Source organism: Bufo gargarizans, chromosome 1, assembly GCF_014858855.1.
Source record: "Bufo gargarizans isolate SCDJY-AF-19 chromosome 1, ASM1485885v1, whole genome shotgun sequence".
Lineage (NCBI taxonomy): Eukaryota > Metazoa > Chordata > Amphibia > Anura > Bufonidae > Bufo > Bufo gargarizans.
Genome location: NC_058080.1, coordinates 515253359 through 515269442, shown reverse-complemented (window position 1 = coordinate 515269442; position 16084 = coordinate 515253359). Strand labels below are relative to the sequence as shown.

The following is a 16084-nucleotide window of genomic DNA, read 5'->3' as shown; positions in this document are numbered from 1 at the left end:
CCTTCTGAAGGTGGTGTTGCCTTCGCTTCAACACCTCACCTATTTGGACGTTGTTTGGGCCTGGCCATTTTTTACTTGGAGTTCTCCGACTCTTGCAGTCGTTCGGCCTCTTGGGTTTCCAGGAGGTCTGTGCATAGGGTTGACAGACTCCAGGGTGGTTTTCCTCCGCTTGATCAGATTGGCTATTGCTGAGGTTACCGCACCTAGGGCAGGATTCTGTCTTTGGTGTCGCCGTTCCTTTCACCAGAGCGGTCGGTGCCTCCTGGGCCGGAGGCATTGGGCTTCGGCCGTGCATTTGGGCACGGCGGCCACAGGTCTGCCTTGCACGCCTTACTGAGTTCTACAGGGTGCATACTTTGACTTTGGCAGATGCTGCCTTACCCCGCCTGGGTTTACAGGCGGCGGTTCATTGATGCCTTTCGGGTGCTTCGCCTTGGTGCTGTGGTCCCTCCCCCTTTTGGACTGCTTTTGAACGTCCCAAGGTCTTCTGTGTCCCCCAAGGAAACTGGCCGAGAAAACGAGATTTTTGTATAACTTACCAGTAAAATCTCTTTCTCGCTCTTTCCTTGGGGGACACAGCACCCACCCATTAATTGTTTTTTCTCTGTGCGTTTTCCGAGTTTTTGTTACCCGTTGGGTAGTTGGCTTGTTGGTTCCTTGTTGGACTTTGCCTTTTCTCACTGCTTGGACACGCAACTGGCAGTCTCTCTCTCCAGGCTGAGGGTATAGCTGTGGAGGAGGGGCTTAACAGTTTTCACTTAGTGTCACGCCTCCTATGGAGATGAGCTATACCCAAGGTCTTCTGTGTCCCCCAAGGAAAGAGCGAGAAAGAGATTTTACTGGTAAGTTATACAAAAATCTCGTTTTTCACGCAACGCACAAGTGATGTGTGAATCACCGCTCATGTGCACAGCCCCATAGAAGTGAATGGGTCCGGATTTAGTGCGGGTGCATTCCGGTATTTTGAATGCCAGATCCGGCACGAATACATTCCTATGGGAAAAAATGCTGGATCCGGCATTCAGGCAAATCTTCAGGTTTTTTTTTGCCGGAGATAAAACTGTAGCATGCTGTTGTTTTATCTTTTGCCTGAACAGTCAAAATGACTGAACTGAAGACCTCCTGATGCATCCTGAACGGATTACTCTCTATTCAGAATGCATGGGGATATGCCTGATCAGTTCTTTTCCGATATTGAGCCCCTAAGACTGAACTCCGTGCCGGAAAAGAAAAACACTAGTGTGAAAGTACCCTAAAATATTAAGTTTAAATCCCCCCTTTCCCAATTTTACATATAAAATATATAAACAATAAATAAATAAACATATTACATAGTGCTGTCCAAACTATTAACCCCTTAGGGACACAGCCTTTTTACACCTTAGGACCAGGCCATTTTTTGCAAATCTGACCAGTGTCACTTTAAGTGCTCATAACTTTAAAACGCTTTGACTTATCCAGGCCGTTCTGAGATTGTTTTTTCGTCACATATTGTACTTCATGACACTGGTGAAATGAAGTCAAAAAAATATTTTTTTTTGCACCAAAAAATACCTAATTTAACAAATTTTTGGAAAAATTTGCAAATTTCAAAGTTTCAGTTTCTCTACTTCTGTAATACATAGTAATACCCCCAAAAATTGTGATGACTTTACATTCCCCATATGTCTACTTTATGTTTGAATTGTTTTGGGAATGATATTTTATTTTTTGGGGATGTTATAAGGCTTAGAAGTTTAGAAGCAAATCTTGAAATTTTTCAGCAATTTACAAAAACGACATTTTTAGGGACCAGTTCAGGTCTGAAGTCACTTTGCGAGGCTTACATAATAGAAACCACCCAAAAATGACCCCATCTAAGAAACTACACCCCTCAAGGTATTCAAAACTGATTTTACATACGTTGTTAACCCTTTAGGTGTTGCACAAGAGTTATTGGCAAATGGGGATGAAATTTGAGAATTTCTTTTTTTTGTCAAATTTTTTATTTTAACCCATTTTTTCCACTAACAAAGCAAGGGTTAACAGCCAAACAAGACTGTATCTTTATTACCCTGACTCTGCCGTTTACAGAAACACCCAATATGTGGCCGTAAACTACTGTACGGCCACACAGCGGGGCATAGAGTGAAAGGTGCGCCGTTTGGTTTTTGGAGGGCTGATTTTTATGGACTGGTTTATTTACACCATGTCCCATTTGAAGACCCCTGATGCACCCCTAGAGTAGAAACTCCCTAAAAGTGACCCCATCTAAGAAACTACACCCCTCAAGGTATTCAAAACTGATTTTACATTCGTCGTTAACCCTTTAGGTGTTGCGCAAGAGTTATTGGCAAATGGGGATGAAATTGGAAAATTTCATTTTTTTGCCTTATTTTCCATTTTAACCCATGTTTTCTACTAACAAAGCAAGGGTTAACAGCCAAACAAGACTGTATCTTTATTACCCTGACTCTGCCGTTTACAGAAATACCCAATATGTGGCCGTACACTACTGTACGGCCACACAGCGGGGCGTAGAGTGAAAGGTGCGCCGTTTGGTTTTTGGAGGGCTGATTTTTATGGACTGGTTTATTTACACCATGTCCCATTTGAAGACCCCTGATGCACCCCTAGAGTAGAAACTCCCTAAAAGTGACCCCATCTAAGAAACTACACCCCTCAAGGTATTCAAAACTGATTTTACATTCGTCGTTAACCCTTTAGGTGTTGCGCAAGAGTTATTGGCAAATGGGGATGAAATTTGCAAATTTCATTTTTTTGTCTAATTTTCCATTTTAACCCATTTTTTCCACTAACAAATCAAGGGTTAACAGCCAAACAAGACTGTATCTTTATTACCCTGACTCTGCCGTTTACAGAAACACCCAATATGTGGCCGTAAACTACTGTACGGCCACACAGCGGGGCATAGAGTGAAAGGTGCGCCGTTTGGTTTTTGGAGGGCTGATTTTTATGGACTGGTTTATTTACACCATGTCCCATTTGAAGACCCCTGATGCACCCCTAGAGTAGAAACTCCCTAAAAGTGACCCCATCTAAGAAACTACACCCCTCAAGGTATTCAAAACTGATTTTACATTCGTCGTTAACCCTTTAGGTGTTGCGCAAGAGTTATTGGCAAATGGGGATGAAATTGGAAAATTTCATTTTTTTGCCTTATTTTCCATTTTAACCCATGTTTTCTACTAACAAAGCAAGGGTTAACAGCCAAACAAGACTGTATCTTTATTACCCTGACTCTGCCGTTTACAGAAATACCCAATATGTGGCCGTACACTACTGTACGGCCACACAGCGGGGCGTAGAGTGAAAGGTGCGCCGTTTGGTTTTTGGAGGGCTGATTTTTATGGACCGGTTTATTTACACCGTGTCCTGTTTCAACCCCCCTGATGCACCCCTGGAGTCGAAACTCCCTAAAAGTGACCCCATTTTGGAAACTACGGGATAAGGTGGCATTTTTTGGGGGAGTATTTTTAGGGTAAATATAATTTTTGGTTGCTCTATATTACATTTTTGTGAGGTAAGGTTACCAAAAATTGAAATTCTGATATTTCATCTCCATTTGCCATTAACTGTTGAGGAACACCTAAAGGGTTAATAAAGTTTGTATAATCATTTTTGAATACCTTGAGGGGTGTAGTTTCTTAGATGGGGTCAATTTTAGGGAGTTTTTACTCTAGGGGGGCATCAGGGGGGCTTCAAAAGGGATATGGTGTCAATAAAAAAGGCCATCAAAATCGGCCTTCCAGAAACCATGTCGGTCCTTTCCTTTTGCAGCCTCCCTTTTACGGATACAGCAGTTTACGACCACAAATGTGGCGTTTCTGTAAACTGCAGTATCAGGGTAATAAATTTTAACTTTTGTTTGGTTGTTAACCCTTGTTTTCTTACCGGAAAAAACGGACTGAAATGGAAAAGTGCCAAAAATAGCGGTTTTGGCACCGTTTTTTTGTTTTTTTTTTAACCGTGTTAATCTGGGTAGTTAGGTCATGGGATATTGTTATAGAGGAGATTCTTACGGACGCGGCAATATCTAATAAGTCTACTTTTTTTTACAATTATTTAGGTTTTTGACTATATTATCTTTTTTGATACAACTTTTTTTTTTGGGTATCTCTAAAGTCTAAGTGTAATTTTTTTAATTTTCTTTTAGCCAATTATCTTATGTGGGGGCTCATTTTTTGCGGGATGAGCGGACGGTTTTATTGGCACTATTTTGGGGGCTATATGACTTTTTGATCGCTTGCTATGAAACTTTTTGTTATGTAAGGTGACAAAAAAAAATTTTTTGCACCTATTTTTTTTTTTTTTTTTTTACTGTGTTAATCTGGGGGGTTGGGTCATGGGGTATTTTTATAGAGGAGATTCTTACGGACGTGGCGATACCTAATAAGTCAACTTTTTTTTTACAATAATTTAGGTTTTAGACTATATTATCCTTTTTGATACCCTAAAAAAAAATTTGTATCTCTAAAGTCTAAGAGTCATTTTCAATTTTTTTTTTTATCTGATTATCTTATGTGGGGGCTCATTTTTTGCGGGATGAGATGACGGTTGTATTGGCACTAATTTGGGGGCTATATGACTTTTTGATCGCTTGCTTTTTATTATGTAAGGTGACAAAAAAAAAACTTTTTTTGCACCTTTTTTTTTTTTCTGGACCGTGTTAGGCTACTTTCACACTAGCGTTCGGGCGGATCCGTTCAGAACGGATCCGCCCATAATAATGCAGACGGAGGCTCCGTTCAGTACGGATCCGTCTGCATTATTTTAGCAAAAAAAAGCTAAGTGTGAAAATAGCCTAGTACGGATCCGTCCAGACTTTCAATGTAAAGTCAATGGGGGACGGATCCGCTTGAAGATTGAGCCACATTGTGGCATCTTCAAACGGATCCGTCCCCATTGACTTACATTGAAAGTCTGGACGGATCCGTACGGATCCGCACGCCTCCGCACGGCCAGGCGGACACCCGAACGCTGCAAGCAGCGTTCAGCTGTCCGCCTGTCCGTGCGGAGGCGAGCGGAGCGGAGGCTGAACGCCGCCAGACTGATGCAGTCTGAGCGGATCCGCCTCCATTCAGACTGCATCAGGGCTGGACGGCTGCGTTCGGGTCCGCTCGTGAGCTCCTTCAAACGGAGCTCACGAACGGAATACCGAACGCTAGTGTGAAAGCAGCCTTAATCTGGGGGGTTAGGTCATGGGGCATTTTTATAGAGGAGATTATTACAGACGCGGCAATACCTATGTCTACTTTTAATAAATTATTTTAGTTTTTTTGGGTGTCTCAAGTCTGAGAACCATTTTTTTTTTTTTATCCCATGTCAGTCCTAAATTGGGATATAAATTTAGTACTCCATGGAAGTGTGATACTCCCTGAAGCAACCGTCAATGCAGAGGCCCGGATGATCGGGGCATGTGTCGCACTGAGTAGTCGTGTCCTTCCGTATCCCCCTCCTGCGACACACTCTGCACTTTTTTTGGGTTCGTCCCTTCTTTCCAGTATGGGGGACCACACCTGGAAAGTGTTGGCCAGGGACGATCCGGGCGCCTACAGTTCCCGAGGTACTCCGGCCTGCTCTTTCCCGGTCCGAAAAGATCAGGGCCTTGAGGACTGCCTCATAGAACTGGAGGAATGTCCCTGTGCTGCCAGCGCTTCGGGATAGTACAAAAGAGTTGTACATGGCAACCTGCACCAAGTAGACCGCAACTTTTTTGTACCATGCCCGGGTTTTGCGCATGGCGTTATATGGCTTGAGGACTTGATCCGAGAGATCAACTCCTCCCATATACCGATTGTAGGCGACGATACAATCGGGCTTGAGGACCGTTGCCGCGGTACCTCGCACAGGGACAGGGGTGATGCCGTTACCATGAATTGTGGACAGCATAAGGACATCCCTCTTGTCCTTATACCTGACCAGCAACAGGTTTCCAGTGGTAAGGGCACGGGTCTCACCCCTGGGGATGGGTACCTGGAGGGGGTGGGCAGGGAGGCCGCGTTGATTTTTCCGCACGGTCCCACAAGCGGACGTGGATCTGGCGGCAAGGGACTGGAACAAGGGGATACTGGTATAAAAGTTATCCACGTACAAGTGGTAACCCTTATCCAGCAGTGGGTACATAAGGTCCCACACGAGTTTCCCGGTAACACCCAGAGTGGGGGGACATTCTGGTGGTTGAATCCGGGAATCTCGCCCCTCGTACACACGAAATTTGTAAGTGTACCCTGAGGTACTCTCACAAATTTTGTATAGCTTCACGCCATACCTCGCCCGCTTGGAAGGCACATACTGGCGGAAAATGAGTCTCCCCTTGAACGCAATGAGAGACTCATCAACCACGACCTCCCTTCCAGGTACATAGGCCTCCATGAATTTGGCCCCAAAGTGATCGATGACCGGCCGTATCTTGTACAGACGGTCATGGGCAGGATCACCTCGGGGTGGACATGCTGCATTATCGGAATAATGCAGACATTTCCTGATGGCCTCAAACCGGGAGCGTGTCATAACCGTACTGTAAAGTGGGGTCTGATATAGGACGTCCCCACTCCAGTACAGCCTGGCACTGGGTTTCTTGACCAGGCCCATATGCAGCACGAGGCCCCAAAATGTCCTCATTTCGGCTGCACTGACCGGCGTCCAGCCACCGGGCCTGGCCAAAAAGGAGCCCGGGTGTTGAGCGACGAACTGTTGGGCGTACAGATTCGTCTGCTCCACCATCAGATTTACCAGTGAGTCACTGAAAAAATGACAAAAAAAGTCATATTCAGTGTAGCCCACTGTGGAAATCTGGATTCCTGATTGGCCTACAAAATCAGGAATCACGGGCTCGTATCGCTCTGGGCTACACCAGACAAGTTCACCGGCAGGGTGCTCCGGTGGATTTAACTGGTGGGCCGGGAAACCAGTACGAGCCCCAGAGCTGCTCGTACTAGTGTGGGCCACAGGGTCCCTAACATGGCGGTCCCCTTGCTCCGCCTGGCGGCGTCTCCGCCGCCTTGGGGGCTCATCATCATCGCTAGATGATGAGGAGGATGCGGATGACAACAGGAATGTGGGGTCATCCTCATCCTCACTGGGACTCTCGGACTCGGAGGCAAGCTGGGCGTATGCCTCCTCGGCCGAGAACGTCCGGCGGGCCATAGGGGAGTGTGTGTCTGCGTGTATATGTGCGTGTGTGTAACTCTTTATTTGGTGTGCGTGTGTGAGGGGGCACGGGTGTTCACGAACTCACCCTAAAACTAACAGAAAAAAATAAATAAAACTAACTAAAAAAAAGGGCAAAAAAGTGAGGAAAAAAAATTCAAAACTGCTGATCAACCGTCCGAAGTTGATCAGCGGTGGGGTGTGCGATGCGCTTACAGTGGCCGGACGCTAAGTGCCGGTCACAGTCAGCGAACTCAAAAAAAAAAAAAAAAAAAAAAGCACCCCAAAAAAGGTGGGGGGGGGGGGGCAAGTGGCAGGGGGAGGGGGGCAAGTGGCAGCACCCCTGGGGGGTCTAGGGTCACACAGCTGTGCTGTGGACCCCAGACACCCTAACTAGGGTGATGCAATAAAAAGTAAAAAAAAACTAACTTTCCCTTTTTTTTCCCTGCCTATCCCAAACTTTCCCTAGCTGTCCCTATGTACCTGATGGGGTGCTGGGGCACAGATCGGGTCCTGGGGGCACAGATCAGGGGTGCTGGCAGCGATGGTGGACACAAGCAGGCAGCTCCTCTCTCCTCCGGCGCTGGAACACAAAAGGAGGAGGAGAGGGGCGCCTGCCTCTTTTGAATCTGCCGCCGCACCGCCCCCTGACCAATCAGAAAGCGATCCTGAGTGGTGATGTCACCATCACCACTCAGGATCGCTGGATGGTGATTGGTGGAGTGAAATCACACCACCATCACCATCCTGTTCCGGGTTATCGGGTCTTCAGAGACCCGAATAACCCGGAAACGCAGAAAACCGCAGGTCTGAATTGACCTGCGGTTTTTTGCGATCGCATACATGGGGGGGTCACCGGACCCCCCGACGCATTTGCCCCAAGTGCCTGCTCAATGATTTGAGCAGGCACGGGGTTCCGATCGCCGCCGGCCGCGCGGCGGTGATTGAAAATGCACAGGGCGTACATGTACGCCCTGTGTCCTTAAGTACCAGGGCACAAGGGCGTACCTGTACGCCCTGTGTCCTTAAGGGGTTAAATTATTAAAAAATATCTCCTATGCGGTGAGTATTCGCCATTTTTTAGTCACCTTGTCACCCCAAAAAATAGGATAGGACTGTTCTATTATGGGCCGAATGTTTCATAAAATGCGAAATGCACGCGGCTTTTTTTGGTGTTTTTTTTTTTGTTTTGTTTTTTTGCGCGGTATTGTGTATCGCAATACTTTTTTATGGTGACGAAAGCGAATCAAAATTTTGGTATCAAAACAACCCTACGCCGATCTGATCGGCATAGCGTTGTCACGATACCAACATTTTTATTCGGTTTCGATTTGGCGACAAAAAATTTGATTTGGCTCCTGAATTTTTCAGTTCAGGAGCCAATGGCTACTAGGTATTTTTTTTTTGTCTGGAGCACTGCGTAGACATTAATATGGAGTAAGGGCTCTTTCACACTTGCCCCGACGACGGAACTCTATGCCGGAAGAATCCTGATCAGAATTATCCCCGTGCATTCTGAATGGAGAGAAATCCATTCAGGGTGCATCAGGATGTCTTCAGTTCAGGACCGGAAAGTTTTTTGGCCGGAGAAAATACCGCAGCACGCTGCGCTTTTTGCTCCGGCCAAAAATACTGAACACTTGCCGCAAGGCCTGATCCGGAATTAATGCCCATTGAAAGGCATTAATCCGGATCCGGCCTTAAGCTAAATGTTGTTTCGGCGCATTACCGGATCTGACGTTTAGCTTTTTCTGAATGGTTACCATGGCTGCCAGGACGCTAAAGTCCTGTTTGCCATGGTAAAGTGTAGTGGGGAGCGGGGGAGCAGTATACTTACCGTCCGTGCGGCTCCCGGGGCGCTCCAGAATGACGTCAGAGCGCCCCATGCGATCACGTCATCCATGCGCGTGGGGCACCCTGACGTCACTCTGGAGCACCCCGGGAGCCGCACGGACGGTAAGTATACTGCTCCCCCGCTCCCCACTACTACTATGGCAACCAGGACTTTAATAGCGTCCTGGTTGCCATAGTAACACTGAACGCATTTTGAAGACGGATCACTTGCAGTGTTACGGATCCGGTGGGCACTTCCGGCAAATGGAGTACACAACGGATCCGGACAACGCAAGTGTGAAAGAGCCCTTAGTCCTACCTTTACACATAAAACTGCTTACAGTCATCTGGGAAGGCTTTCTACAAGATTTTGGAATATGTCTGTGGGAACTAAGGGGCCTAAGCCAACCGCTGAAGAATAACCCCATAGCCTTATCCCTCCTCAAGCAAACTTTACAGTCGGCTCAATGAAGTCAGGCAGGTAACTTCTCCTGTTATTCACAAAACCCAGACTCGTCCATAATACAAAATAGAGAAGCGTAACTTACCTCTCCAAAGAACACATTTCCACTGCTTGAGAGTCCAGCGGTGGTGTGCTTTACAGCACTCCATCCAACACTTTGTAAAACCCATGCCATGAAGCTCCTGATGTTAATTCAAAAGGAGGGGCGGAAGTCTGCAGTTGTTGAGGCAGCATCACTAGTGACTTTTATGCTCCTCAGCATTTGGCCTCTGTAACTTTACATGGTCTGTCACTTTGTGCCGGTGTTGCTGTGATAATGGCACTCGGAGATGATGGCGGAATATCTAGGAGGGAATAAATTTCACAAAATCGCAATGGTGGCATCTGATTACCACTCTGGGATTCTTTAGAACAAGCTCTTCTTCATAAATGTTTGTAAATGCATGGCTAGGTACTGGATTTTATACTCCTGTGGCAATGGGACTGAGTGAGACACCTGATTCCAATGATTTAGTGGTGTATCCTAATACTTTTTGTCCATCTAGTGTAATGCAATACAAACAGCACTGAAGCTACTAGCATCAATATTATAGGATTACCCAGGGTTGCTTCTGGTATTGCAGCTCAGCTTCACTGAAATACTACACAAAACGTGACATGTTTTTCTGTTCTATTCTATATTCTGTAAAACTTTTAATTTTATATATTTGATAACATCTCCCACATGAAGAATGAAGTCAAAAAGAGGTGAGCTATAGTGATGATTAGGGCTGAAACGATTATTCGAATAACTCGATTAAATCGAGTCAAAAAATTCATCGATGCAGTTTCCCTGCATCGAGTAATTGTTTACATCACGTGATCACGGAGCGGGAGTGAAATTAAAGCATCTCACTCCGTGTCCTCCGGAGGCCAGAGAGGCAGGACTGAGCCGGCTGGCACAGCGGAGGGAGGAGGGGGGAGGAGGGAGTCTCTCCCTCCCCACTGTGCGCGGCTGCCGCTGAACACCAATGAGGACAGAGTAGGAGGTGGAGGGGAGGGACTGTGGCCACTGCACCACCAATGAATGTGCCGGCCATATCCCACAGGGTCCCCCTCCCCCCCCCCATCATTGGTGGCAGTTTGCAGCTCCGATCGGTTACCATGGCAGCCAGGAGTCGTGCTACTGAAGTCCTGGCTGCCATGGTATGTTAGTGAGCAGAGAGCAGCATTATACTCACGTGGTCCCCCTCCTCCCCCCCATCATTGGTGGCAGTTTGCAGTTCTGATCGGAGCCCCAGCAGTGTAATGGCTGGGGCTCCGATCGGTTACCATGGCAGCCAGGAGTCGTGCTACTGAAGTCCTGGCTGCCATGGTATGTTAGTGAGCAGAGAGCAGCATTATACTCACGTGCGCTGTGGCCGCCGGTCGCTCCTTCTCATAGGTCTGTGCGGCGCATTGCTAATGCTGTAAGCATTAGCAATCCGCCGCACAGACAGAAGAAGGAGCGACCGGCGCCACAGCGCACGTGAGTATAATGCTGCTCTCTGCTCACTAACATACCATGGCAGCCAGGACTTCAGTAGCGTGACTCCTGGCTGCCATGGTAACCGATCGGAGCCCCAGCATTACACTGCTGGGGCTCCGATCGGAACTGCAAACTGCCACCAATGATGGGGGGGAGGAGGGGGACCCTGTGGCCACTGCCACCAATGATTAATACTGAGGGGGGGGGGGGGGGGGTTGCGTTACCAGAGGGGGCAGGCAGATCAGAGGCTGGGGGGAGGGGGGGGGGCAGATCAGAGGCTGGGGGGAGGGGGGGGAGGCAGATCAGAGGCTGGGGGGAGGGGGGGGAGGCAGATCAGAGGCTGGGGGGAGGGGGGAGGCAGATCAGAGGCTGGGGGGAGGGGGGAGGCAGATCAGAGGCTGGGGGAGGCAGATCAGAGGCTGGGGGGGAGGCAGATCAGAGGCTGGGGGGGAGGCAGATCAGAGGCTGGAGGGGGGGAGGCAGATCAGAGGCTGGGGGCAGGGAGGCAGATCAGAGGCTGGGGGCAGGGAGGCAGATCAGAGGCTGGGGGCAGGGAGGCAGTCAGAGGCTGGGGGCAGGGAGGCAGATCAGAGGCTGGGGGCAGGGAGGCAGATCAGAGGCTGGGGGCAGGGAGGCAGATCAGAGGCTGGGGCAGGGAGGCAGATCAGAGGCTGGGGGCAGGGAGGCAGATCAGAGGCTGGGGGCAGGGAGGCAGTCAGAGGCTGGGGGCAGGGAGGCAGATCAGAGGCTGGGGGCAGGGAGGCAGATCAGAGGCTGGGGGCAGGGAGGCAGATCAGAGGCTGGGGCAGGGAGGCAGATCAGAGGCTGGGGGCAGGGAGATGGAGAGAGAGTGGTTAATGGAGGCTGCAGGCACCACCTTGGTATGTATAAAGTTATTGGTTTAGAGAGGGGTTAATGAAGGCACCTCCAAGGTGCTTTCATTAACCTCTTCAAACCAATAACTTTATACATGCCTAATGCCAAGGTGCTTCCATTAACCCCTCCAAACCCAATGGGCATGTATAAAGTTATTGGTTTGGAGGGGTTAATGGAAGCACCTTGGCATTAGGCATGTATAAAGTTATTAACCCCTTCAAACCAATAACTTTATACATACCTAATTACGTACGTTATTTTAAGTAGCTTTTTCTTATTAGATTACTCGATGAATCGAGAAATATAATCGATAGAATACTCGATTACAAAAATATTCGTTTACTGCAGCCCTAGTGATGATAGCATACTCTGTGTAAGTGTGTATACAGAGATTGACTTCATTACTGACTGACAGCTGTCAAAATGCAGTGTAATCTGCAAGCAGGAGTTGCTGAGCAGATGTATTGAATCTTTTCCCACTAAACTTTATATCAAACATGTAATTTATACATCCATGCTCCTTCTGGCCTTTGAAGTCAAGCAGACGGTCCCATCAGTGACTGACAGCCTTCCCTCTATAACTGTGTATACAGAGATAGCTGTCAATCACTGATAGGACCACCTCCTTGACTTCAGAGCTCAGAATGATCAGGAATGTAAATGAATTAAATGCAGGTTATTCTGAATATTTTCCAACAAAATGATACTTTATCAATCTGAATAGCTCATTTTGTTCTATAGCATGCTTTTGGTAGATTACACTGCATTTTCATGATGGCAGGTTCCCTTTACTTGTATAGATTACAAGCTTTACTGACTCTTTTCCCACAAAACTACGTATCTGTCTGCTCAGCTCCTTGTGCTCTGTAAGCAGGCTGCCTGCAGATTGCGCTGCAATTTCATGACTGGCTCTCTGTGAGGACCCAATATCATACTGCTCAATCACAACAAATGTAGAAGGTGGATTTCCACATGACTGCATTCACATGACTTGGTGATCTTTATGTAATCATGTAACCCTAGCCGAACAAAACTATATGGTGGTTTGTTCATCATTGTCTTGATTTCTCTTTCTGCAGTGAATACATCATTTAATGAGGATCCTATCCAGGAGCTGGAGCAATGGATTGATAAGTACACTGTTCAGCTTCCTCCACTGACCAGCTTTATTCTGCCTGTATGTTCTGCACAAATCCTTCTTTAATAAGATATGCTTGCATTTTCACCCCACTCACTGATACTTCAGTGGTAGTTTACTCACTTTTTTACATAGGGCTGCACTTTTTTATCTTCTAGTCTGGAGGAAAGGCCAGTGCATCTCTACATGTGGCCCGAGCAGTGTGTCGGAGAGCAGAGCGAGTGTAAGACCTTTCTTCTAACGTTGTGACCCACAGTACACTTAGTCACTTCTATGGTTTAAAGCAGGGATGCCCAACCTGTAGCCCTCCAGCTATTGCAAAACTAAAACTCCCAAGTATTCCTAGACAGCCTACAGCTATTAAGGCATGCTGGGAGTTGTAGTTTTGCAACAGCTGGAGGACCCCAGGTTGAGCATGCCTGGTTTAAAGGAATATCTTAATTGCACATAAACAACTGGACAACATTTCTTTCCTTTTTCTAGAACTTTCAAGCTACTGCAAACAGGGGAAGTGGATTCAAATGTTGGAAAATACTTGAACAGGTATAAAAGTGAACTTGAAGTAATTTCTTTGCTATTAGCAAGTATACCTTAGATTTATGTACATAGAGATAGATCATATATATATATATATATATATATATATATAGACAATGAAAGTCCCCAGCACTTCTTGAAAGATAAAATGTGCTCTTTAAGCACACATATCAAGTGACGACGTTTCGGTTCTCTCACAGAACCTTTCTCAAGTCAGGTGAAACACAAAGTGCAGAAGTGCCAATATAAATACATAGTAGGGTTGTTACCTATTAGTTAATCAACCAATACAAATAAAAGTGCACTCCCCTTTATAGGAATGTTACGATTCATTCATTTACACCGCATCTCAATGTGAACAGAGACTGCCAAGCGTCCTGCATATATACTATGACATTATAGCAGTGATATCAATTACAATTTTTCATGATCATGGTGCATATAATAAAGTGCATAGTGCAGTTAAAACCACTTAACATACATCTGTACCTTGCTGGGAGATTGTAGAGTGAACCAAGAGGATGGCGTCTTAACTCGCGTAGATGCACGCTGGTTCTGCGCGTCTATTCCTCGCCACTGCACATGTGTCAACTCTTACCCCTGCTATTAGGCGGTACATAACTACTATACGTCACCGAAAGGCGGCGACCAAACGCCGCAAAGTCTGGTATCAATGCAGCGTCAGCACGCTCAGCGCGCATCACGTGCCCGCGAACCTGTCATCACCGCTACCAGCACTGCTTTGTTTGCCTTTTCCACCATTTTTTATAAGGGCAATCTTTTGGGCAATGAATAACCCTACTATGTATTTATATTGGCACTTCTGCACTTTGTGTTTCACCTGACTTGAGAACGTTGTCACTTGATATGTGTGAATAAAGAGCACATTTTATCTTTCAAGGAGTGCTGCGGACTTTCATTGTCTGTCTTCCGTCCTGAATCGAGGGATCACCGCGGGCACCCTACACCGTAAAAGTTTTAAAGGGAGTGCTGCCAGATTTTTCCCATGGATGGATGGATATATATATATATATATATATGTAATCAAAATAGTAATCTCACCCCTGCAACTTCCTTGATCCCCACCTATTCCTCAGTTCCTGCCCTTTCCCACAACTCCACTGAGAGATGTGTTGCCACGAATACAACCCTAGTGAAGATCCATGACACACACCACCCCGCTTTCTTCCTAAAGTCCAGCTCCATGAAGTTAACTCACCTTCACAGGCGCAGTGCACCAGATTTTGGGCTACCTTCATGCTGTCAGCACATTCACCTGAAGACAGCTCCGGTAGGGCATAAGCTGTTGGTGCATTATGGGAGAGGAGGGAGGGGGGGGGGGGGGTTTACACTGGGGGTACCATCCTCCTGGCAGCCCCAGCACTGTGCTAAACATCCCATTCTTCGCCATGCTGCTTCACTTCCTTACCACATGGAGAGCAGCAACAGCAGAACTGTTACTACAGGGAGTTACCTCGTATCATACACAGCCCACTTCTAGGGGATGACGAAGAAGAGCTCGCTCAGAAGTGAAAGAAACAGTGCACGTACCTGCATTCTCAGAATCGCTGGTGCCAGCAGTCTGACATCCTTATCACCTATCTTGTGGATATGTGATCATTTTTCATGGGATATTTTCTTTAATTACACTAGAGGGCCATTTTAATTAGCTGTTAAAAGTTTGCTCAGAGGAATCCTTACAATGGGGGGAACAGAGTTTTTGAATATATCTTAAAGGGCTTCTGTCAATTACTTTTGGGGGTGACAGAAGCCCTTTAAGCTGATGCTATTAATCTTATATCTGTGTGTAATAGTTGCATAGATATAGTTTTATTCTTTTGCTCTTTTGCAGATTAAGCGATTATCTTTTCACATTGGCAAGATATGCAGCCAAGACAGAAGGCCGGTCTGAGACAGTGTACACTCGAATGCACCCATGAGGGATTTATAATTATGCCATGGACAGTGGATCCAGCTTGGAGTGAGGAGACCATACATAGTTCATGGATACAGATCAGGCTACACAAGGCAACTTTAAGAATATTTTTCTCTTTGAAGTATAGGACGTTCAGACTTAGGCCTCCTGCACACGAACATGTGCGCCCCGTGGCCATGCTGCGGCCCACAAAATGCGGGCAGCAATGCACGAACATCGGCTGATTGAAGTGAATGGGTCCGCATCCGTGATTCGGAATGCACACGGAACGGTGCCCGTGTATTGCGGATCTGCAATACGGCAACGTGACACCTACAGTTGTGTGCAGGAGGCCTTACAAGACTGGCATTTTGAAGCATGACCTGTTACATCAAGAACATATTATCTGAATAAATCCCTTTGCAAATATATCAGGACATTCTGTGTTCTAGGCAGACATAGAAATCTATCACAATTATAACTAGCTAAGAAATAAAGTAGTCTTTAATATCATGATGGAACAAAAAGTGTTACTGTAATTGGGAATGAAAGTTACTGGTAATGCTATTGTCTGGGAGTGTGGCATTTAATTTTTTTCTGAATACAAGGACTGAAAATAGAACCAATTCCTATAAACTGTAATCTGACCACCATGTATAACTA

General features: G+C 46.5%; 1 protein-coding gene across 1 annotated transcript in view; it reads left to right on the top strand.

Annotated features, from left to right (window-relative positions):
• MMAB (metabolism of cobalamin associated B) overlaps positions 1 to 15850 on the top strand; it is a 60532-nt gene extending 44682 nt beyond the window's left edge. The window contains exons 11-14 of the mRNA XM_044275359.1: positions 12911 to 13008; positions 13128 to 13192; positions 13453 to 13512; positions 15359 to 15850. Coding sequence (XP_044131294.1) covers positions 12911 to 13008; positions 13128 to 13192; positions 13453 to 13512; positions 15359 to 15446 — 311 coding nt within the window. The 3' untranslated portion in view covers positions 15447 to 15850. The remainder of the gene's footprint in view (positions 1 to 12910; positions 13009 to 13127; positions 13193 to 13452; positions 13513 to 15358) is intronic.
• Positions 15851 to 16084: the final 234 nt, after the last annotated feature.